The sequence below is a fragment of the Gadus macrocephalus genome, chromosome 10, assembly GCF_031168955.1.
Source record: "Gadus macrocephalus chromosome 10, ASM3116895v1".
In the NCBI taxonomy this organism is placed as follows: Eukaryota; Metazoa; Chordata; class Actinopteri; order Gadiformes; family Gadidae; genus Gadus; species Gadus macrocephalus.
Window position 1 is genome coordinate 19,251,693 of NC_082391.1, and position 24,200 is coordinate 19,275,892.

Genomic DNA, 24,200 nt, shown 5'->3' on the forward strand with positions numbered 1-24,200 from the left:
CGTCACGCACACGCGCAGGGTTTCTGGCCGTAAAGGAAGAAATAGATGGACTAGATTAGGTCCAAGTGAAGCGGGGGAGGAGGGGGGGGATAACGCTATCTCTACCTCTCGGACCGCTGATCCGAACATTGGGGAAGTAGGAGGATTACTGCAGAAACATGTGTCGTGCTGCCATGGCAACACCCCCCCCCCCCCCCGATACGGGTCCCTGCTCAAAAGAGCTCTGAGGTCAACTCATCCCTGACTTAAGAACGGGAACCTGGAGTAGAGTGACATCATTGTTTTGATTCACATGGATGGTTCCGAACGACAACTCACTACACAAATACCCCCCCCCCCCCCCCCCCCCCATCTCCCTAGGCTGTCCACCTGTCTTCCTCACTACCTCACATATTCCCCTATTCCCTCGGCTATCTCTCATGTACCCCCCCCCCCCCCCCCCCCTCCCCCCCCCCCCGGCTTAACAAACCACCACTCTCATTTCCCTCCAAGCCCATCGTCTCTAGGCCCCATCAATCTTCCTTAATACAGGCCCTGGAGAAAGAAAGAACGAGGGAGAGAACGAAAGAGAGAACCAGAGAGATTCCCCCATGTTTCTTCCTGTGTTCAACTCATCCCACCCATCAATCTAATGAGATCAATGCTACCATCTCCTTTATAAACCCCATCTCTCTCCCTCCTTCCACTGTGGAATGAACCCGGATTATATAACATAATCTGTTCCATTGCCTGATTCATACCCTAGTTGAAAGTAATCGCAATCCACACACACAAACACACACACACACACACACACGCACACACACACGCGCGCACACACACACACACACACACACGCACAACACACCACCTTCACAGAGACCCTGACTAACATTCAACCATGCAGGGGTTTCTGCCACAAGACACCTTGTCCATTGCCACTACATCTACCGGCTGGAACTACCTAAGTCATCGCCATGGTTATACTGCAGTCGCAAAATCAAATCATATCTCAGGGTGAAACAGCTGTCTCCGAGCCGCACAGTCTCTATATGGGTCAATGCAAATGAATGCAGATAACTCCCCCATCAAATGGACCACATATTCATACATCTCTCCCTGTATAGATAGATAGCAATGCTGTCCAAAACGTGTTCACTCCACCAGAAAGACAAGCGATCAGGGAATAGGTTAACGGTGACCAGAAAAGAACAGAAAAAAGCAATTCTTTCTTTCGAGCTTAAATCTTCTTTGCACCATAACACATCAGCATTCACTGCACTGGCAGCTCCCCTGCATTCCAACAACCCCCTGCTCTCAAACACACACAACGACACACACACACACACACACACACACACACACACACACACACACACACACACACACACACACACACACACACACACACACACACACACACACACACACACACACACACACACACACACAGCAGCCTTACCATGTTTGTGGCATGTAACTGCTCACAAAGAGTATGCATGGAGAAGCCCGGCTCATCAAATCATGACAAATATAAATCCCCCTTCTCGGTTTTTAAAGGAACGCGGAAACAAGGGAGGGCAGTCCTCGCGAGGCGCTGTATTCCAGACTGAGGCTTCGCTGCTGCTCTTTCTTTTTTCGCTTCTCGCTCAGCGACGCACACAGTGAGAGTCTCGCGGACCATCCTCTCTCGGTGTCTGCCAACCCCGTTATGCAATACACTTATGTCCAGAGTCTGAGAGCCAATCAAAGATGCTCTGGCTGGCAAAAAAATAAAAAGAAGAGAAAAAAACACAGAGAGAGGTAACGTGCACATACATCGTGCCCGGCGCATCACATCGCCACGCACATACACACGTGTACACGCACACAGGCACACACGCACACACACATACTGTAAACAAATTGACACTTCTGACTGCACAGAATTCAACATAACTCCATTAGCAACCACCTGCCTTTTGGGATTATTCCAAATGTGTGAACACCAGAGATTTAGCTTCAAAGAGAAACTTCACGTGTGTAGCGCTTTAACACATTCACTCACAAACACACACACACACACACAAGTACACAACCCCCGCCTCCCCAAACACACAAACAAACACAGTAGAGACATGTGGATGTGCATCCACACTGCGACCCTATCTGTGCTGCTGTACAGCATGCTAGCTGATGTGCAGCTCGCTGGCTGCAACATGCATCATTATGATGTTCACCGACCCCTGGGGGGGATCTCTGCTGAGGGGAGGGGAGGGGAGGGGAGGGGAGGAGAGGAGAGCAGGAGAGGGGGTTATCTGCTGCATCACAGCGATGGGAAACCGCGCTGGCTAGCACCACATGCCAGCGCATGTGAATGAGGTACCACCGCTCGTGATGCACACTGCCAGACCCCAGTGATGAATGTACACAGAAATGTGCACACACGCACACACACACACACACACACACACACACACACACACACACACACACACACACACACACACACACACACACACACACACACACACACACACACACACACACACACACACACAAGCCCATAAACACAGAAACACACACGCACATACACGCACACAAGCACACGCTCACACACAAAATGCACTTAGCATAGAGTGTTAGGGGACAGGTAACTCTTCACCCCCGACCAAGTCACCACCACTCTACTCATAGGTGTGTGTATAGATAGCCAAGGCTTTTAGCATGTCTATTTTATGATATTCATGCAAAATTCAAAACATCTGCCCTCACATCAGTTTTTTATTATTATCATTACTAGATAATACCATTTGGGGGAAAGGGGAACCTGTACTTTCTTTCTTCTGTGTGGCATGTTTTTTCACTTGGAGGATTGTCTATCTCTCTAAACGGAATATATATCATGTAGGAAGTGGTGTTTGGTGTGATAATGTGTGGCCATCTATAACGGGGGACCACTTCAATATGTCCAATGGGCAAGGAGGGAGGGGGTTATTTTGTGGACTATGAAATGAGAGCAAAGTGGAGCTGTATCTAAAATGGGGGAAACCTGAAATGATGACTGCCGTCCTCTATGAGGCCTAGCTTGGCCTGCTATTGGCTACTGTCCCCTCGCAGATTATGGAGCTTATAGATGCAAAATAAACACGAGCAGATGCCAGCAGCGACAGCACCACTATTTACCTTCCAAGAAAACCTAGCTTAGCATCCTCTACAAGGAGGGTAGTGTCGATATACAGGCCTCGGCTGTAATATCCGAGGATCCCTAGCTTTCCCTTGTGCCTCAGAAGTAAGTCCTGACGCAGCAGGAATGTCGGGTTTCAAAAACAGCAACGATGAAATAATTTGGCGATAACGCACATTTTTCAGTATAAGACAGCCCATATTACAGCTAGCCTACGCACAAAAATGACATAATGCAACATAGAGGATAGAAGGCGATGGACGTGAGCGGGAGGGGAGGGGGAGGGAGGGGGGGCATATTTATATGACAGGGAATAAATGAATTCCCCGGCCACCAAAATAAGAACTCCACATCTATAAATGATCCGCCACAACTATACGACCACCAGACACCACCACCACCAGCTGTCACAAACGATTAGAGGGACAAGACAAGAAAGTACGGAGGAGATTTTTGGGGGGGGAAGGTGGGTGGGGAGGGGGGGAATAGAAAGACAATATGTTGTACCAACGTCATTCATTTCAACGTGTAGCCTGCATGATGGCGCGCCGGGCGTCCCTGCTCGCAACGAACGCGCAGAGCAGCAGCTCGCCTGCTTGCCTTTCCTCCGTGAACCCGCGGCGCACGGCGCACCGGGCCCCGCGCGCGGATCCATTAACGAGTACCGAGGATGAACATTAACAGCACGTTCACGAGCACCAGAACCGCGATCACCATAAAAACCACAAACGTCTGGACGTCCAGGGCCATGGTGGTGATGCGGTAGCAGCGGTAGTAGCAGCGGCGGCAGCGGCAGTCGTTGTGCGTTGAGATGCGGTACAGAAAGAGATGCTCTTTACTGCTGGCGGGCGGGATTCGCCTCTCCGCCTCGATACGTAACAACACCGGCCCAGATATCCACCATCACAGTAAAAGGAAAGAAATACATACAAAAAAAAATCGAAGAAGAAAAAAAAAACGCGCCTGTACGCCTCTTCACACACTACGCGCTTTTTATGATAAAGGCACGGGAACAGAACAGCATCATCATCATCCTCACCATCATCATCATCATCAGTCTGCACCGCGATTTCTCCCCGCTAGTCAACACCCCGCCGGTGTTTGCCTCTTCCCCTACACCGACTATCACCGGCCAATAGATTGTGAAGGCACAGAGAGAAAGAGAGAGAGAGAGGGAGAGGGAGAGAGGGAGTCTGTGCGCAAGCTGCTCTCTGCTGCTCAGCCTGCCTACCGGTGAGTAGGGGACCAGGGCCAGAGCGGCTGGGAGGCTGCTGGGAGGCTGCTGAGAGGCGGGCCCGCATGAATACTGATCAGCGCTACCCTCAGTCGGCTAAACTACCGGCACCAGCCATTAAGAAAGTCGGGTAGGGGGGATAGGGAGGGGCACAGCCTGCGCCCCCCCCCCCCCCCCCCCACGCCCCGCCCCCTCGCAAACTGTATTGACCACAGAGAGGCAGAAGCGTTGCCTCCCCCCCAACCCCCCCCCCCCACCACCTCTCCATCACCCCGCCCTAAACCCCAGCTAAAAATATCGCGGTCTAAGTGATTTATCGTTTATCATTAGCAGGGGTCACGTGATGATGAAGGTGATAGGCTACGTGTCAGAATAATGGAACGCGCTTTTTCCCTACCGAGCCGAGCCCAGCTATCGCGGTCTTATTTCACCTGCGAAGCATCTTCACCCCATGTATCGATCGGACAAGCTGCCGGGATCTTTCTCTTACAAACCATAATAATCCGCATATATGGTTAGCCATTGAGCTGAATGGACAAGTTATGGGATCTTGTGGTAATTTAACAAAAATAATTAACAATATATTCAAATATATATTATTTCTTTGTTATAGTAGCCTATACAGTGACGCAGGCTTCCATCTGTAAGTTAGTCATGGCAAGCACGTCATAATTACTGTATTACACAAGAGTGGCCTGCCCTAATCTCTTTGTTGGCGGATCATGAGTGAAGCACATGGAAGATTGTCATAAATGGATTCATGCCTTTAGAAACCTCAGTCGCCACGCCACACCCTCGACCTTGCAAGCTCAGGTTGTGTTCACAGAGATACAAAAGGCAGAGCTACAGGACGGATCGGGATCACCCCCAGGATGGGTTGAGAGTAAATACGGCAAAAAAAGGAAAGCTTTCTTCATCGCTATTTTTAAGGCCATAAATAATTGTCAGGGGCACTCTGGGCCTGAACAACACGCTGATAAAAGCTCTCCCTCCTGAACACCGGGCCATCGGTCTTTAGAACAGTGAGCAGGAAGATGCTTCACAGCTCCAAATGACAACCTCCCTCAAATACACTTTTCTTCCCCCTTCATGTGTGTGTGGGTGTGTGTGGGTGTATTTGCTTGAGAGAAAGAGAGTGAGTGTAAGTGGGTGTAGGGATGTGTGTGTGTGTGTACCACGTGTGTGCGTGTTAGCAAGAGAGTGTGTATCGAAACGTGTGCCCTGTGTGTGTATGTACCACATGGGTTGGTGGGTCTGTGTTTGCCACGTGTGTGTGTTTGTGTGTGTGTGTGTGTGTGTGCGTGCATACGTGTGCGTGTGTGCAGATGTGTATGTGGGGTTGTGTTACATAAGCCCGCTATGTCTCTGTGGGCTTTCACTCCGCTCTCCCTGACATTTAGACAACAAAGGTCACATCTGAAAGTCTAAATATACGCGGACACTAATGCTAATACGCTCATACATATACATACACTACTCAGAGACAGGGGAGCAGATCATTTTAGTAGCCTTTTACTATGTTTCTCGTCTGCATTTTACATTTTACTGATTGCTTTCACGCTTCAAAAAACCTTTAAAGTGGAATTTCACGATTAATTTGATGAATAAAATGTATGAATGGAATTAGATGTTGAAATGGATTTTTTTTTGGCGGAGGCAAAGCAACATAACGTTTTTAACTGCCCCATAAAGACTCGGCGGCCTAGTCCCTCCCAAAGAAGAGTGAGTGTCATCCCTGGGTCACTCAAATTTCTTTTTTTGGAAAGAACATCATCAGTTACATAAAAGAACACATATCACAACAGCTCAGATGACTAATCATCGCAGAGACATCAATTCAAACAACAAGCAGGCTAAGTCGTTTCAGGGATGGCAGCGCCCATACGAAACACCATTGGAACGATAGAAAACGTTGCATTAATGAACAAACTAAACATCACATATATTCACAGACTCAGCATTCGAAAATAAAACACATTAAGTGCTAGAAATGTTCTCAAAAACGCAATCAGAACATTAACATACGTGACTGTATGGCTGTTTCGTCAACCAGTGGGTCTTACTTTGCTTCATTGCTTTGAAGGAAAGGCTGTTAAAGCTGGACCCTGAAGCCCACCCTACAGAAGTCTCTGGACGGGTGCTACACCAGAACTCACATGCTTGTTCACCAACATGCATCTGTAATAAGGGGGGGCTATCGGGCTGAGTGAGAAGGTAGCACCCAGAAGAATAAGGCTGGCCTGTCATTGGCAGAGAGACCGGGAGCTCCCAGCCAGCAGAGAACAAACCTATTCTGTCGATTAGGTGGGAGAACAGGCTGACCCAACACATCCAGCTTGCGGTGGTCATATTGATACCGATCTTACCGGTAAAAGAGGGGGCGGAAATTTTTCATGGACACCAAGAGATGCAAAAACACATTTCGAGGTCATAAGGACTAACGTATCTTTTCGCTATTAATACCGAGCTACTGCTTCTACATGACCAATACTACAACCACTACTGCACCTCAAATGGGACATTGGGGCGACTGATAAAAGATACGAGTTCAATGACAAATCATATGACCTGAGTAACGTTTCATAAAAAATAAAATAGAACACGTGCTGTGCTATGCTACCCATTAGCTCAGGCTGTGTCACCGTGAAGATTCCAGCAAGCAGACCCCAAACCCTCTCCACCTCTCCCAACACACACACACTCTCTCTCTGAACCGCGTTGGTCATGGTCTGACGGTGAGCAGGACGGTCTAGCGTGACGGTGAGCCCTTGCCAGAGAGCTCCGTCACGCTCAGCCGATGGATATCACGCCTTCTGAAGTCTGGCGCTCGCTTGCGGTTGCAGCGGCGGCTAGCAGTGCTGGTGTGTGAGAAGACTTTCTAAACTCTGTTGGACACCCCCGGGTGCTTGCATTCTCAAACCATACAACACTGGATATTTAACGCTAAACTTTTATTTCTCCAATCAATTCTTATACTTCTTTGCAGACACTTTGATCCAAAGCAACGTAGCGATTTCAGCTTCGGTTTTGAGCCGGTTATGCATCTTGTTCATGGCTTGATGTAGACTGTGGACATTTGGGGGATCACACCTGGTTCCTGTCTTCACGGAGTAAAACACCTTTGCTACGACTACACTATCCTATGAATTGAAAAACAAAATTTGACTTAAAAATTCGGAGACATGGGAATATTTAGTTAAGGTTACATGACTCCCTCATTGGTTTATAACTAGATTTTCTTTGGTTATAGTTTAGTGAAAAAAAACAAAAACGAAACTATACATAAGTTATCTTAAAAGGAATAAATTATACTGTAGAACAAAAAAAAGCACACCTCCTCTGAACTGGGTCGAGTGAGTAAAAATGCTCTATGGTGGTCAATGGTCTATGTACTTCAGTTACAAACTGTGGGCATACTTTGAGTTGAAGAACAGCCACCATATGATAGGTTAAGCCCCCCCCCACCCCACCCCCCCCACAGTCGGCCTGTTCTCCACCCGGAATAGTCCACACATTGGAGTCTGTGTAAATTAGCACATTTGAGGCCAATCGCTTGCTAATGGGAGAGAGCCCACCGCACCCATTTCCCCTCTAGTTAGCCAAAACTCTCCTCGTTCTCCATGCCGTCTCCATGACAACCACGCTTCTCGGTTTCCTGCTTCCTCCCCAGGCCGCTCTCAGTCACAAGCAAACGCCTAAAAATAAACGTTTCAACTTTTAAAGTTTTTCCCCCTCCCTGAACTCAGCTTCTGTTGCCATTGTTCAGACATCAGCTGTTGATTCAATTGAGTGAAAATGTCTGCAGGTCACAACATAGAAAGAGGTTGTATCTACCCCCCCCCCCCCACCCTCCCGACCAAACATTAGATACGAAACTAGGCAGAGACACAACTGAGCAAACAGAAAGAACTGTAAATAACCTTGCGGCTAACAGCTGTTTTTTTCAGGGATTCTTTGCACAATTTGACCTCGTCTTGACTATACAATACTAAATGCCAAGTTGAAATGCCAAAAGTAAAAAAAGCTAATTGAAACCCTACCTGTGTATCCTATCCCCTATGGCTAGATGCAGATTGGTAATGACTAGCTTGCCCTGTGGCACTGCTCTTTGCCTGTTATATTATAGAGCAGATAATAATATGTTCCTAAAGGATTGGTTCTACTCTTTGTTAGTCATGGCCCAAAGATACTATGAACAATATCCATCCCCTTGAAGATGCCACTCCAACACACAGCGAAAAACACCATCATGTAATTAAATCACTTTAAATAAGAACAGCTCTGGTGCGACCTGTCAAGTGCCCCCCCCCCCGCTCCTCTGAGACCCTAATATGTTGAACTCTGACCTCTGTGGTAAAGATGCACAAATCCTGCTTGGATTTTCTACTGCGGCACGTTGCATCGGCTGTGGCTTAGCAAAGTGTAATTAGCTCCCAGAAGGCAGCACTGATAGGTCAGCAGTTTTAAAAACATTAAAGAAAAAGAAAAAAATACATGCAATTACTTAGAGACAAGGACGAGTCGCACAGGAGGCTAGTCGGTGGACGAGCTTGTTACTTAAGCAAGTCTGTGTTCTCACTGGGCTGTACTGAGCATGCTCACTGGCATGACAATTTGTCAAAATACCATTGACCACCTGGGGAAAGGACACACACACACACACACACACACACACACACACACACACACACACACACACACACACACACACACACACACACACACACACACACACACACACACACACACACACACACATACATACACATGAACAACACCAAAACAATGTTAGTGGGACTGAAGGTATTCCAATTATTATTTGATTATTGTGGCTATCAAGGCAGAATAATCCAAACTTCTATCGATACTCTTCCTTTTCATTTTCTCACATACACAAGAGACAAAGAAAAACTCGAGTAGACAGTTAGCTATAGCGGGACAGAGATCACCCTCTTGGAATAACACATCCATTCTAATTGGCTACAAAAGCTGTCCATCAAAGTAAGGATCCAGGAGAAGAAATCCCTTCTTCTTGTTTGAAGATAAAAAATTCCCACACAAATACTCTCACATGCCGCATTCAAAAGGAAATCACTGCATTGAAATGCTAAAACTCTGCAGAGAGACAGTGTCAGAGCGCAGTGTTCCCATTGGTATTTTTCCTTTGGTAGACGAGTGAATCTCCTCTTATCAAAAGAGATGTACATCAACGGCTGACACCTTGCCGTATAACCATGTGGAACAGCCGTCTTTATGCACACACACACACACACACACACACACACACACACACACACACACACACACACACACACACACACACACACACACACACACACACACACACACACACACACACACACACACACACAACGCCGCCGCCGCCGCCGCCGCCCCAGGATGCAGGTGTTTTCCCACAGCTGGTACCTGTGAAAGGAGGTACAAACAGCACGGAGAGAAGAGAGGGTGAAGCCAAGGTCAAGGGAGGGAAAGAGGAACGCAGGAAGAAGAAGGAGCGAGAGAACGAAGAAAGGAGGAGAAGACAGTGATGGAGGGAGGGGATGACGTGCGCCGAGAGCACAGGAAGAGGGAACGCGGCGGTGGTGGGGAGAGAGAGGTGGGGGGGGGGGGGGGGGGTGGTTTATGTAACGCGTGACGAAGGGGCTCTCTTCCGACACGGCCCCGCGCAGCGTCGAGTGCAGACGGACGTGGAGAGGACGCTCTCTGATTTATACACACACAGGAAGAGGCAGCTGCCAGGAGCGTCACCTCGGCCGGGCGCAGGGGGGGCCCCGAGCGGGGCCCTCTTTAACCAGCCGCCCGTCTCCGCCCCGCCAAGGCAGCGCTTCCGTCTCTTTGTCTGGGGGCCGTGAGGGAGATAAAGGGCGGCTGCGGTGGTTATAACGTGGCGATGCTGTGGATAACGCCGCCCCGCTGACGCATTGAGCTTCATTAGACGGGACGGCGGCTTCCATCTTAGGTGTACAGGAAAACAGCTGGGGGGCTTGTGTGTGTGTGTACGGATATAAAGAATACGGTGATCTAAAAATATTCTAATTCTAAAAAACTGCCTGTGTGAACACGCCCTAAGGGCGTGTTCACACAGGCAGTTTTTTTAGAATTAGAATATTTTTTTTGTCGATTATTTATCTACGTTTTTTACATTCGATTGCGCCTGACTTTGAATTATTTATCTAGGTTTTTTGTGGTTCAAGGGTTTGCTGTTGTTTTGTTGTTTAGTGCATGAGAATGCTGGTGAAGGGATTAAGTGGTTTAAAAGAAAACAGACTCGAACACTTTACTCCTCTGGCAGATTTCCCCCTCGGGAATGAAGGCAGTACTGGATCTTATGTTATACTGTACTGTCTAACTGGTTTTGCAGCATCCAACGACAATCTACTTTCTATTCAAGTAATGGCTGCCAGAAAAATACGGCACCTTGTCTGAAGAACCAATCACAACTGATCAAACTAGATTCTCGAATACACACCCCATGCTATTCAGGCAATCCAAATAACCTCAGGACAATAGTTTTTATTTATGTTGGCCCACCAGTTTAAATGCCTGTAATATAGCCACCCTGCACTCTATGAAGCAGTTCAGCAGAAGCAAAGTAATCACTGTACAAAAACTTGTAAGACGCTTTGGAAGCATTTACCATGAGATTACATGTAAATGTATAATGTATAATCATCACCGAATGTTCCAAGTACACACGCTCACAGTAAAGAACGAAAGTCAGTTGCCGTCACATTTACACAGGTCCGTGCATTCACATTTGTGCTTGGAGCTGGGGCACATAAAGTGCTACAGAGAAATAAAACAACAGTTAGTCATGGGATTAGCATAGCCTCAATGTGCCTCGAGGGCCCGGGCGCTGTGGGGACAATCAGCGGAGGAAGAGGTGGAAACACGCTTCTGTAGGAGAAACCCTCTCAAACAGTTACGTAAAGGCCTTAATCACCATCGCCCTCATTCTCCAACTATTCCCTGCACATATGCACAACATACCCCACACACATAAACACAGGCAGGCGCGCGTGCACACACGCAGGCACTCACACACACACACACACACACACACACACACACACACACACACACACACACACACACACACACACACACACACACACACACACACACACACACACACACACAAAAACACATGTGGTTGTAGTCCCTTGTATGCTCACGTATGTGAGCTTCAAAGTGTATAAACCGCAAAGTGCATTAACACCTATGTGCACGTATACACACACACACGGTCACTGTGCACACGCACACACACACACACACACACACGGTCACCGTGCACGCACGCACGCACACACACACACACACACACACACACACACACACACACACACACACACACACACACACACACACACACACACACACACACACACACACACACACACACACACACACACACACACACACACACACACACACACAGGCAAGCACACACACCTGACAATGTGTCACCTATTCTTTGGAGAAAGAAAGAGCATTGAGAGATCCAATACGCCCACTCTCCTGGATTCCTTTAGCAACGCTACTATTTATCATAGTCCACCACGTGCTTTAACAGCATTAGCTCGTGGCTACGTAGAAGCAGCGTACCTACAAGCTGCTAGCCTGGCAACCCAACCGGCATTGAATGAACCGCGATAGTGTGGAACGTAACATGTACGCGCATGGCTATTTTGAGCAGGACAGATTCACAGCCTTCCTCTGACAGCCTTCCAAAATAAAGGGTTGTGGTGAAGGAGGATTCACACATATTCACACAATCTGTTTGACAGAGATATTACTAACCCTTGTTCCATATTTCTAGAAAAATAATGAAATTGTCGATGCAGTGACTCACACGAGCCTGGGAGGATGAATCCTGACTCTATCAGAGGGAAATTTGAAATGAGAGTCTATATATGAGAGGAAGTGCCCAAGAGACTGAGAGGAGAGGGCAAAGCATCTTGGCTTTTGTAGACTATATACAGGCTCTGTGCTTAATACCATTAAATACATTTTCTTAGATCTGATGCTGGTAGTGTCTGTTTGCTAAACTGTTTTTCTGCATGTGTGGTGACGTGTGTGCACGTGTCTGGGTGTCTGTGTGTCTATGTGATGTGCGAGTTAGTGAATAAGTGAGCATGTGAGCGAGTGAGTATACGAGTGAGTGAGCAGGCAAGTGAGTGAGTGAGTGAGTGAGTGAGCATGTGAGTGAGGGAGTGAGCATGTGAGTGAGGGAGTGTTTTTAGTGAGGTTGGCGCCTTCATCCCAAATGCTGAGCCCGTCTCCCGCATGCTGACTCAGCCATTCATAATGAACGATGTTGCGTCATGTGATGAGATGGGACAGGTCGCTCTAGAAAAGGGAAAACCTCAGCTTCCCCAAGCTTTTTAACAACTGCTTACCTAAACCTTGAGGCGAAGCATCAAAGACCAGAAAAAGAAAAAGTGCCAGCGTGGGAACTAGCATTATGGGTTACCGCTGCTCTCTTCTGAATACCACCATTTGTTTCTGAAATGGGGGTATGTGTACCCCTAGGTGTACTTTGAAGGATTGCAGGTGGTACCTCTCAATTGTGTCAAGTGTGGCCTTTTTGTTGTTCAAACATTGGGCATGGACAATTGTAGAATAATTCTTCATAAAATGTGTATAATCTTAATACTAACTTCAAGACAATGGTACTGGCCTACAATGAATGCGGTCAATGAACTAGCCCTGCCGATCTCCGAGCATTAGTCAGACCTCACACCCAGGCTCGAGCGCTCCGCTCAACCGCCTCAGCTGGACGCCTGGTACCGGCATCGCTAGGAGCAAGCACAGGTCGCACGACAAAGTCACAACCCAACGGTGGAACGAGCTCCGTGCCGATGTCAGGACTTCAGAGTGGCTCACCAGTTTAAGCGAGAGACTCAAGACTCTCTTGTTCAGAGCTCACCTGGACTCTGCATAGACTCCCACCTTATCCCCCCACTGCCCCTTCACCTCCCTTACTCTCCTAAAAACACCCTCTTACACACCTATTGTATGTTTGTATACCCTGGAACTTAATGTATGCATTTATTGTTATTATCTTGTACATCCAGGCACTTAATAATAGTGCTTAGCATTGTATAACATCTTATCCTAGCTATCTTTGTTGAATACGAGGAATGGGTTAACATAGCAATAGTAAGTGCTTCGCACTTGTTCTATGAACACCCTTACTGTACCGACAGTGATATTTTGTTGTACCTGTTGTAAGTCGCTTTGGATAAAAGTGTCTGCTAAATGCCCTAAATGTAAATGAAATATCTCAAGCCCATCTTTCGCGTTAAAAACGATGTTTTGTATTTTATAGAGAGAATGAGGGGTGCGTGGGGGATTTGGGGGTGGAGAGAAACGAGGGAAAAGAGAGAAGGTATGAGCGGTGGTGGTAGTTATGCACTGCAGCGACTTTACGATCAATCTCTCTCTGCCCACGTTTTCTGGGCTCCATTAGTTGCCCTGAAAGTGGGACTGTTACGCATGCGACACAATGCATCACAAAACTGTTGAGAATAAATCCTGGCACGGATACACACACATGACCACATCAAGAATGCATGATTTACCAGAAATAGGACACACACACACACACACACACACACACACACACACACTTTGACATTGCACAGCAAATCATCTCCTCTTACATGGACAGAGGACATTGTGTGTGTGTGTGTGTGTGTGTGTGTGTGTGTGTGTGCGTGCGTGCGTGCCTGCGTGCCTGCGTGCCTGCGTGCGTGCGTGCGTGCGTGCGTGCGCGCGTGTTCTACCTCAGAAGGGATGTGGTTTAGAACCAGCAGACGGCTCTGTGGTGCTGTGGTATTTGGACTTTGCTATGCAAACGATAACTAAAGCACCGTGTTCACGATTCTCCTATCAAATCAAAAGCCCCCCGGGGGTCCAGACTCCGTCCCTTTCCCCACCAAGGAGAGTCATGACACAAGGAGCCTCCACACAATGAGAGCATCTCCCTCTATTCCTCTGTGTCTCTCCCACGTCATTCTCTCTCTCTCTCTCTCTCTCTCTCTAGGTCTCTCTCTCTCTCTCTCTCTCTCTCTCTCTCTAGGTCTCTCTCTCTCTCTCTCTCTCTCTCTCTCTCTAGGTCTCTCTCTCTCTCTCTCTCTCTCTCTAGGTCTCTCTCTCTCTCTCTCTCTCTCTCTAGGTCTCTCTCTCTCTCTCTCTCTCTCTCTAGGTCTCTCTCTAGGTCTCTCTCTCTCTCTCTCTCTCTAGGTCTCTCTCTCTCTCTCTCTCTCTAGGTCTCTCTCTCTCTCTCTCTCTCTCTCTCTCTCTCTCTCTCTCTCTCTCTCTCTCTCTCTCTCTCTCTCTCTCTCTCTCTCTCTCTCTCTCTCTCTCCTCTCTCTCTCTCTCTCTCTCTCTCTCTCTCTCTCTCTCTCTCTCTCTCTCTCACCCACCCACGGCCCCCATTTAGTTCACACTGCCTAAAGATAGAAGCAGGAGATGAAGAGGAGCATGCTAGTGTCATGGCAACAATGTGCACCAGCGGCATCACCAACACTATTTAAACTGGGAGTGGGCTATGGGCTAAGGGGGGGGGTGGAAGACGACAGGGGGGGATTCGTAATCAGAAGGATTGTCTCATGCCTGGCTCGTGAGCGAAAATATCTTGCAATTGTGACACGAGATTCACTTCAAAAGGCGGTTTGAGGTACGCGGTAGGAAGAAAAAGGTAAAAGGGGAGCAAATAGAATGATGTTGAAAGCCACGATTCCCTCACTTGTGATAGATACATCACTATTACAAGCCCGGTGAGGAGCAGGGAACCATGTTTTAGTTCTTTTTTTATAAAGGAAAAGAATTATGCTGTGATATTCTTACACTGTTATAATACCTAATATATTATATCTGAAAGTGTTCTTTTTTTCTATATTTAGAGGCTAACTTGGGAACTATGTCAATGCCATACATAGCTAACATACTACCTAGAGCCAAACACAAGTTACATGCCTGTAATTCCCTCGGATTAATGGTGGGTGGGAATTAATGCTGATCTAATAATCTATGCTGATCAATCCTTCATGCTGTGACACATTATCCGTTTTAACCATGAGGGTTAAAAATAACCATTTCATTTTTTTAAATAATTCAATTGCAGACAAAAGCGGCGCTAGCTTGCTCACTAGAGTCTTAATCTTCGGATCATTTTTCAGAAACTGCCTTTAAATATACCTTAACTGGCTAACCGGAATCATTTCAGCGGGGCAAAGCTTCCCAACCGAGGGGCCAGTTCCGTCTTGGGAACTCCAGCTACATTATTCCCCTGCATTCGGAGGCGGATATTACACAACTCAGGAAGACATGCTACACTTGCTATTATATGGCTTTAGAAATGGGTGCATTAAGCTAGTTGGATTTCCATTGATGTTCTGTTGTTACTGCAACCTTTTGCTTACAATTACATGTATTATACTGTATGTGGTTAGCAAAAGGGTCTCTACAACCGCGGGCTACTTCACTTTAATGTGGTTTTAGGAGGCAAGTTTGCCTTAGTCCTGGTCAGCATAATGAAAGGGTGCTGTTTATTTGAACATTGGTCCTTTGAGTATGGATCCTCTGCTTATTGATAGTAATAATACTGTTCCCGTTAAACATTCAAAAACTGTTCGGAACAGGCCGATTTGCTGCTTTCTCGACAGTCGCTCATCCAAACAACTGCACACTGCATTTCCTGAAGTTGTTAGGATGAACAGGGGTCAATAAGATTTAAGGACAGTCAGACAAAACGAGACTCCACTAGTTATAGTTAGATTAGTTAGTAATCATTATGAATGTGTATGTATGTATGTATGTATGTGTATGTATGTATGTTTGTTTACTGTAATTGTCGCCATTCTAAGAAATATAATAATTATAGATATTCATACACATTATATTTTTAAGGTAATTACGTGGTGTGTGTGTGTGTGTGTGTGTGTGTGTGTGTGTGTGTGTGTGTGTGTGTGTGTGTGTGTGTGACTCACTATGTTAACCTGCAGCGGTCCTGACCCTGGTCTGAGCAGCCTTCTCCTGCAGCTCCCCGTGTCTCCATTGCGCAGACGGACGGAGTGCGACGACTGGCCTTCACAGACTGGACGGAGGGACGATGCACAGACAGACAGACAGACAGACCGACGTCAGACGTGCAGATCGACAGACAGCCACGCAGACCGATGCATCGAGAGAAAGACCCATCAACTCAAACACAATGCCTAGTGTTTAAATACAGAACACGATACAAAACGCGTCACGCGTCGAGGACAATAATAGAAGCGTGGGCGGGGGTACCTGTCTGCTGGCGGAGCAGGGCCAAGGTGCTCAGGGTGCTGGGGGCCAGAGGGAGGGACCGGCAGCGCTGCAGGGAGGCCCTGAGTGGGGGCTCCAGCGGGGACACCCCGGGGGGCCGCGAGAGGGCCTGGAGGGGGCTGAGTGATTAGGACATGGACCGCCCGCCCGTGGCAGACACCACCACGGCTAATGTGCTTACATGTCATCACACATTCACACAGGCTCACACACGAAACACACGCTTTCATGTTCTCACACACGTACATGCATGCATGCATGCATGCTCACATACACACACACACACACACACACACTCATCTGCTAACAAACGTGCACGCTCACATGTACTCATACAAAAACACACACGCATGCTCGCACACACAAACACAAATATGCTCACACTCACATGAACGTCTGCTCACAAACACGCTCGCTCACGTGTACTCTCTCACACACACACACACACACACACACACACACACACACACACACACACACACACACACACACACACACACACACACACACACACACACACACACACACACACACACACACACACACACACACACACAGGCTCACAAGCATTCTCTCACACACACTTGCCCTTCAAATCACATGTTTTTTATGCCTTAGTCCCCTGTCCTCTTTATTTTGCAGTGAATTAAAGCACTTCACCTCCTGCAGGTCTATTCCGGTGAGGTGGATTATAGTGTGCAGCGTGGCTGGCAGTGAACCATGGGAGACTATACATCATTCAGCCCAGGTGCGCTCTCTCAGGTTAAGGAGAAGTGACTTTGAGTAAGGAGCAGGAGAGCCATAGCGCTTATGGGGGCGATGAGGCGGGAAATTGGCCAGAAAAAAAAATGATGTTGAAATAAAAAGATAGAGCCAAACATAAGCAGAACGGAACAATGTGAAAAGGAGTAAAAATAGAAGGAGCTGAGATCGGTAAGAGAAGGTGAGGAACGGATATGGTTAGAGACGGGAATAATAAAAGGAAATGGAGAGGGGATGACAGACATGAGAAGAGGGAGACGGAGAGACAATTGAAGGGAGGGAAATGGAGGTAGAGGGGCAGTGCCCGGAGGCCTCAATAAATGGGCCGGAGCATGCATGCATTGTTGTGTGTGGTGGTGAGTGTTTAAATGCCGGGTTGGTGCTGGGCTTCCCTTCGGCGTCTGCAGTGTGTGTTTGATTCATTATGGGCTGGTGAAGGCTATATTTATCACTGGGTTGGCGGAGTCGGCTGGCCTAAGCCTCTGCCCTCCTGCACTTACTCTTTCCCCACATCAGCATGAGATTTATGGTATTTACTTTGGATTTTTTTAACGCTTTTGATCCTTTTTGATTGCTTATTTTTTTGTGTAGTGCGCGAGTGCTTTGCCTTTTTCTGAACTTGAATTTAAACGTCCTAAAGTTGTGCCCCACGTTTCGTGTCTATGCGTCGCATGATCTTACTCTGTGGTGCAGTTGCGTGGCCTGCGTCTCCATAGCGACGCTGGTTTCTATGACAGAGTGGGGTCTGGAGCGGCCCGCCGTCCTCGTCCTCTGGCCCGGGGGGTAGGCGGCGTGCGTCGCCGCCGGCGCCGGCGCCGCCACCGGCCTGCGTCTGCGCCGGCAGAGCGAGCCCACCTCGGCGTAGCCCGGGTACAGATCCCCCTCTGGCGGGGGGGTTGCTCTCCCGAGGTCCAGCAGAGCCGAGGCGGGGCGGGGCCGAGGGCGGGCAGGTTGGGAGGGCTTGGGTCGCGCCCGGACCTTCCAGGAGCTACAGGGAGTCGGCGGGATCGGGCTGGACCGATCTTTGCCGCCGGCTGATTGGACGACGGCAATCTGCTCGCACAGCTGTGATAGGCAGAGACTACTTGGTACCCGTCGTCTGATTTGTAAAAACGCTGAGAGTGTCTATACACGTCAACCACGTATTTGTGTATGAATCCAAACTGAAAACTAGTTGGCAGGCGCCGGTGTCGAACCAAGCGTGAACGTTGGGTTCTGTGATTACTGAGCATGTGTAACAATCCACCCACCCGTTCGGGCCGCGCCCTTAACGGCCATATTAGGAGAGTCACAACAATTACTGGAGACAGGTGGGTTTGTTTGTGCTGTATACAATCAGGGGATTAGGGAGCAGGATCGACTCTGTGTCATCGTTTCTCTCTGTCTAAACGCGCTTTTCCCACAGTCTTCCTTTGTGGCCACCCCCCCCCCCCTATGCTAGGACCGCTTAGCACTGAGGGATGTCATATCGGATCAAGTTATTGGGCGAGTTAGCCGGAGCTAACGTGCCCTGACTTGCTGGTGTGAGACTGGAGTGGTGGGGGGGGGGGGGGGGGAAGGATGACTAATGCCTGTGCAGAGTGTGATGGGGGAGGTGGGGAGGGGTGTAGAGGAAGCCATTGAGGCTCGGGGGGGGAACCGCACACATCTATGGTAGACTGGGTTTCCTGCTATGCTAGGAGAAGTAGAGAACGGGAAGGGATAGGTGGGGGGGGTGGGTATATGTTGTTGTCGTTTATCAGTTCTCTTAACTTCTTGACTTCCCTCTCCTCTCCAACAGATGGAGCAAAAGGACAACTGTACAATAGTGTGGTTGCGCATGTGTGTGTTTTGCAAGTGTCGGGCTGTGTGTGTGTGTGTGTGTGTGTGTGTGTGTGTGTGTGTGTGTGTGTGAGTGACTTGAACACTTCCTTAAGGCTTGTACTTAATGAACTGGGAATTAAAGGAGGTTAAAATTACGGATGGAGCGAAGATGATGGTAATTTGGTCATGAGCAGTTGTTACATGATGCGTAGCATGGACGATGATGCAAATGATGGCATTAGGATTGTAATGGAAATCGAGTTAGGCCATGAACCCAATACACACTGAAACATTATATACCTATGGTTAACATACTTTAATGAATACTTGTGTTATTCTAAAAGAATAACATTCCCACTACGTTTTTTAATCAAATATAAGAATGTTTCATAAGAGCAACCGATAATACTGTATTTCCTAGAGCCAAATACAATAGATTTACCACATATTCCGATATCAACACATACCTTGAATATTTCCTCTGTGGAGTCGGATGGTGGCACACTATTGGCTATACTCTCCTTGTCTCCCGCCTGTGATTGGCCGGTTAATTCCTGTGTCTGGTGTGAATCAGGTGGAGCCTCAGTGGAATCTTGCTCATTTCCTGAAGAGTGTCCCTCTGCCTTTTCCTCTGGACAAAGCTGGGCAGAGGAAGCCATTCGGGCAACATAGGCAGGCACATTCTCCCTGTCTCGCTTCGGGCTGGGCCGGGCTATGGGCTTCTCTATTGTCACCAGGGCCCTCTGAACAGCCTGCCTGTGTGTAGGTTTCTCTGCACCCTCTGAACTCTTACAGTGAATTCCATTGACAGCGGGTGACTCTGGGCAAGTTCTAAAGGCCCTCAGAACCACGGTGGGGGAACGTGCGTCCCCAGTGGTGGCTTTGCCGTGCCTCTCTAGGGTGCTAGACTGGGAGGGTTTGGGGATATTGGGGGAGGGCATGGGGACTGGGTGTCCTTGACTGTGCAGAGTAAAAGACCCGCCGCTGTGAATGGTTTCAACGGGGCGTTCTCCCGCACGGGGCGAGTCTATTGGGGTCTTCCCTTCCTCCGGGGGGGAGAACGAACGAGACGTCGGAGTCGACCGCCATTTTCTCGCGTTCTCGGCGAAGCTGTTGAAGAACTTTAAAAAGCCACCGAAATGGCCCTTGCCGTCTAAGTGTTTCGGGGGCGCCGGTTGGAAATCTCTGACGGATTCAAAGTCTACCGAGCCGCAATCTGAGTCCATGGTTTTGTCCAGAGTGGGGAGCTCAGAGTCAAAGCTCCTCTCAGAGTACACGGGATTGGCCTTGCCCAGCAGAGAGATCCTCCGCAAGTAGCTCCACACATCTGGGCCCTTGGCTCTCCTCGCTCCCCCCAGGTGGGCCTTGGGGCTGCCCCGAACACTCTGCTCCTCGCCGCCGGCAGCCATGTTGTTACAGTTGGCCGAGTTGCTACTAGCCGTCCTTTTAGCATAGCAAACTCTCTCCGGCGGCTTGCAGCCATTCTGGGTCACGGCTTCTTCGGCGGGAGCGGGGTAGTGGTTCTCGGACGGGGCCGGCAGTTCAAGGTCTTCAAAGGAACACTCGTACTCCGAGGTGTAGCCTGCGTAGGAGTGCCTCTTGGCGCGGTGCTTCAGCGTTCCCCTGCTGGGCTGCCCGGGCGTTCCAAAGTCATGGCAGAAGGAGTCCTCGTCCACGAAGGAGCTGCCAAACTTGGCACTGGACAGCTTCCCCGTTTTCCCCCTGAAGACCGACGGGGACTTGAGTTTCTTGAAAGAGCGGACCTTGTCGGCGAAGGACAACTTGGGGATCGAGGCCTCCCCGGGGAGGATCATGGAATGGGGTCTCCTCTCCAGCTCTGAGGCCACCTTCTTCCGGGTCAGGATCTTCCAGATCCCCCCGGTGGCGCGACGGTCCCTCCGGAGCACCTCAGGCGGCCTGTCCTTCCCGGGGGTCTTGGGAAGGGGAACCTGGGGAGCCTGGTCTTCCGGCGGTGGCCCAGCGTCGGTGATCCCAGGCGGCGTCTCTTGAATGCACACACTGCTCGTTTCATTGTGGACGTCCAGGGAAACGCTGAACAGGCGGTTGACGAAGCCGTTGGGTATGGGGCTTGGGGGGCCGGCGTTGTTTGTGTCCTCCATGTTCTCACATCCCACGATGTCAGCTCGCTTCAATGGCCGTCATGTTTGTCTCATAAACACACACACGAGCACACATGCACCTAGAGAGACAAGAATGTGTTATTATTCATAACAGATTTATATTGCTTTCTTTCATTTGCCTGGGGGAGACCCAACACACACACGTTTGATAACTGTGAGTCAGCAAACAGAATGCCCCCCACACTGCACGCTCGGTGCTTATTGGTAATTATTCAGACATGAGAGCCCCTCAACCATTTATACCAGGAGAACCTGTTGTCATGGAAACGTATAATACAGAGCTATCTGGTCATTCCAGCCCTGCTGTCCAACAGTGACATCACCATCTAGCTGAAATAACATTTCCTGAGGCAGAGGACTTGACTCGAACAGGCCTCCTTTACCATTGCCTGTTAATTACCCCCCTTTTCATAATGGCTACGTTTGATGTAGGCCAAGGTTGTAATTTTGTACTCAGATGACCAATTATAACGCATTATTATTTTAGAATCATCCAATTTTATTTCTATAGAGCTCCAGGCCTTACGAATTTTCTATATTGTGACAAATCAGTTCACTTCACATGCTATTTTTTAAATTGCAATAAACCTTCCTTAATCTTGCTGATAGACTTACTGTCCCATATCTTCCGTGTTTCCATATTTTTCAAAGCACTTTCATAAGAATACAATACTTTTACATCATATAAAATTACGAAAAACAATCGAACACTTCAATCATTGAGCTCCATTGATTGACCAGTCTCACGATATTCGGCCACTTCTATACGTGCTATAACGTTATACAACCAATCAGCGGGTCGATCTAATTAATTGATCCACCTCCACCGTATCGATCACAGCAGGTAGACATGTCAACATCACCAAATAGGACTTTAGTCAGCCGAAGCTACTCTAAACAAAGTAAGGCTACTCTAAACAATTGGTTCGCAAACCTTGGGCTATTTCCCGTGAATTAGACATACAGGAGGAGACTTACCAGGATGCAGATTTCTTAGGCGACGATTCAACAAAGTTAAAAACGAAGCTATATTCACTTACCTCCAAAAAAAACCCGGTTAAGAAAACTTCCGCGACACAACAAAACACAGTGATAAAACGCTTTTTTCTATTACCAAACCCTACACGTTTTGTATCCATCAGTAAAACCGATCAGAACGTCGATGATAGCCATTCTTCAGGGAGCCGCACAAGTTGAACCTAAACTTCTTCAACTATCTGGAAAGAAATGGGAGCAACTCACCGAATGAGGCAGAGACGCGTGAACTCTTGCCCTGCGCCCAAAAGCTCCAGCAGACGCCGACACGCAGGTCTGTGGTGAGAAACTCGCAGCGCACGCTGACGCCCAACTGCCAGGGGAACCGCACACACACGTGCACTTTTCAGACACAGACACAGACGCACGCGGGTGGTGGTGGTGGTGGTGGACACACAGGGATACGACCGCGCACACACACACACACACACACACGCACACAGGCATACAGATATTTCCTTATAAATGCCTCGGTTACCTCCTCTCCAAAGCCTAGCTGTTAAATATCCACTCTGTTTGGCCAGTTTGTTGTGTTTGACTTGGCACTGATCGTTTTCAAAGGGAACATGGCAGTGAGAAAGAGAGGTGATTGACTGAACTCTGGTCTCACATAGTGGACCTCCTTTGGGATTTACGTTGAATGTGAAAATCCCTCTATTGAAAAAACACAATGGGGGGGGGGGGGGGGGGGGGAAGGGGGGAACTGAAGGAATTCACTAAAAACTAAACAGCACCACCACCAATCCATAGCTGCGCGAGAGGAGATGGTGCCTAAATTTAAACATTTCCTCTTTGTCCCGTTTTGGGCCCATTGTCATTGCATGGCGTTCTCCCTTCTGCACAGGAAGGAGTGGATCTGACATCGACGCTCTCGGTCTGACAATGCCCGGAAGTCTGTCTGACTGTATGTAAATATCGCTGTATGTCCATGTTTCCCTTCCCTGTGTGCCTACTCTACTACCGTACCCCCTCTCTAGTTCCCCTAACAGAACCAGCGCCCCAAGTTGGCTGTACACCAGCTGTCTTATGGCGGTCACACACAAACGGCCCAACATCATCATGATTGATCAGTCTATTGTAAGGTGGAACCTCGTCCTCTTAAGAACGACCTTTCCTCCGGTGGTGGGTCCTCACAGCAGCGAAGAGGAACGCACCCTCATCGTACAATTGCAGATTCTATTCATATTTTTCTATTTCTTCTAACGTTCAGTTGCTATCGCCTGAGGTTTTTCTCTTTCCTTATGTTCTGAAACAGCTCTGTGCCCAATTCTTGTTGTTTGTCTCGCATTCTCTTATCCCCCCCCCCCCCCCCCCCCCCCCCACCATCTCAGGCTCAGTCACTTCCTCAGGACCCTGGCCTTCCTGCTGTGGCTGTTGTCCCATCCCGTTTTAAAAATACATCCTGCCACGACCCCAGGCACAACAACGGTGGACCCCAACATGGACCTGCTCTGCCATGCAGACCAACATATATTAAAACCATAAAACCCACACCCTGGTAGCTGACCCACTGCGGAGCGGCATGAGAGACATGTGCCAGCAGGAAGAGGGGAAGGGACGGGTGTGAGGGTTCTTAGCAGTTGGACCAAACCTAGAACCTACTCTGCGGTACCCCCCCCCCCCCCCTCTCTCTCTCTCTCTCGAGCTCCCCGGACAGAGCAAGCGCTCGGAGTAACGCCTCCAAGAACACAGCATGTGAGGCTTTGAAATTGCTGGCCGCGGTTTGGTTTTTATACCT

At 48.6% G+C, this 24,200-nt stretch overlaps 1 protein-coding gene across 8 annotated transcripts in view; it reads right to left on the bottom strand.

The window, feature by feature from the left end:
• LOC132466358 (rho guanine nucleotide exchange factor 9) overlaps positions 1-23,028 on the bottom strand; it is a 46,687-nt gene extending 23,659 nt beyond the window's left edge. The window contains exons 1-5 of one of the 8 annotated variants that reach the window (XM_060063526.1): positions 22,670-23,028; positions 19,754-21,486; positions 18,165-18,548; positions 16,704-16,830; positions 16,400-16,506 (exon numbers count right to left, since the gene is read on the bottom strand). In XM_060063526.1, the coding sequence (XP_059919509.1) occupies positions 16,400-16,506; positions 16,704-16,830; positions 18,165-18,548; positions 19,754-21,406 (2,271 nt within the window). In that variant the 5' untranslated portion in view covers positions 21,407-21,486; positions 22,670-23,028. Of the gene's footprint in view, positions 1-1,441; positions 1,995-3,656; positions 4,581-16,399; positions 16,507-16,703; positions 16,831-18,164; positions 18,549-19,753; positions 21,487-22,467; positions 22,646-22,669 lie in introns of those variants that run through there. The other 7 variants (XM_060063528.1, XM_060063527.1, XM_060063529.1 and 4 more) reach the window with 7 other exon arrangements.
• Positions 23,029-24,200: the final 1,172 nt, after the last annotated feature.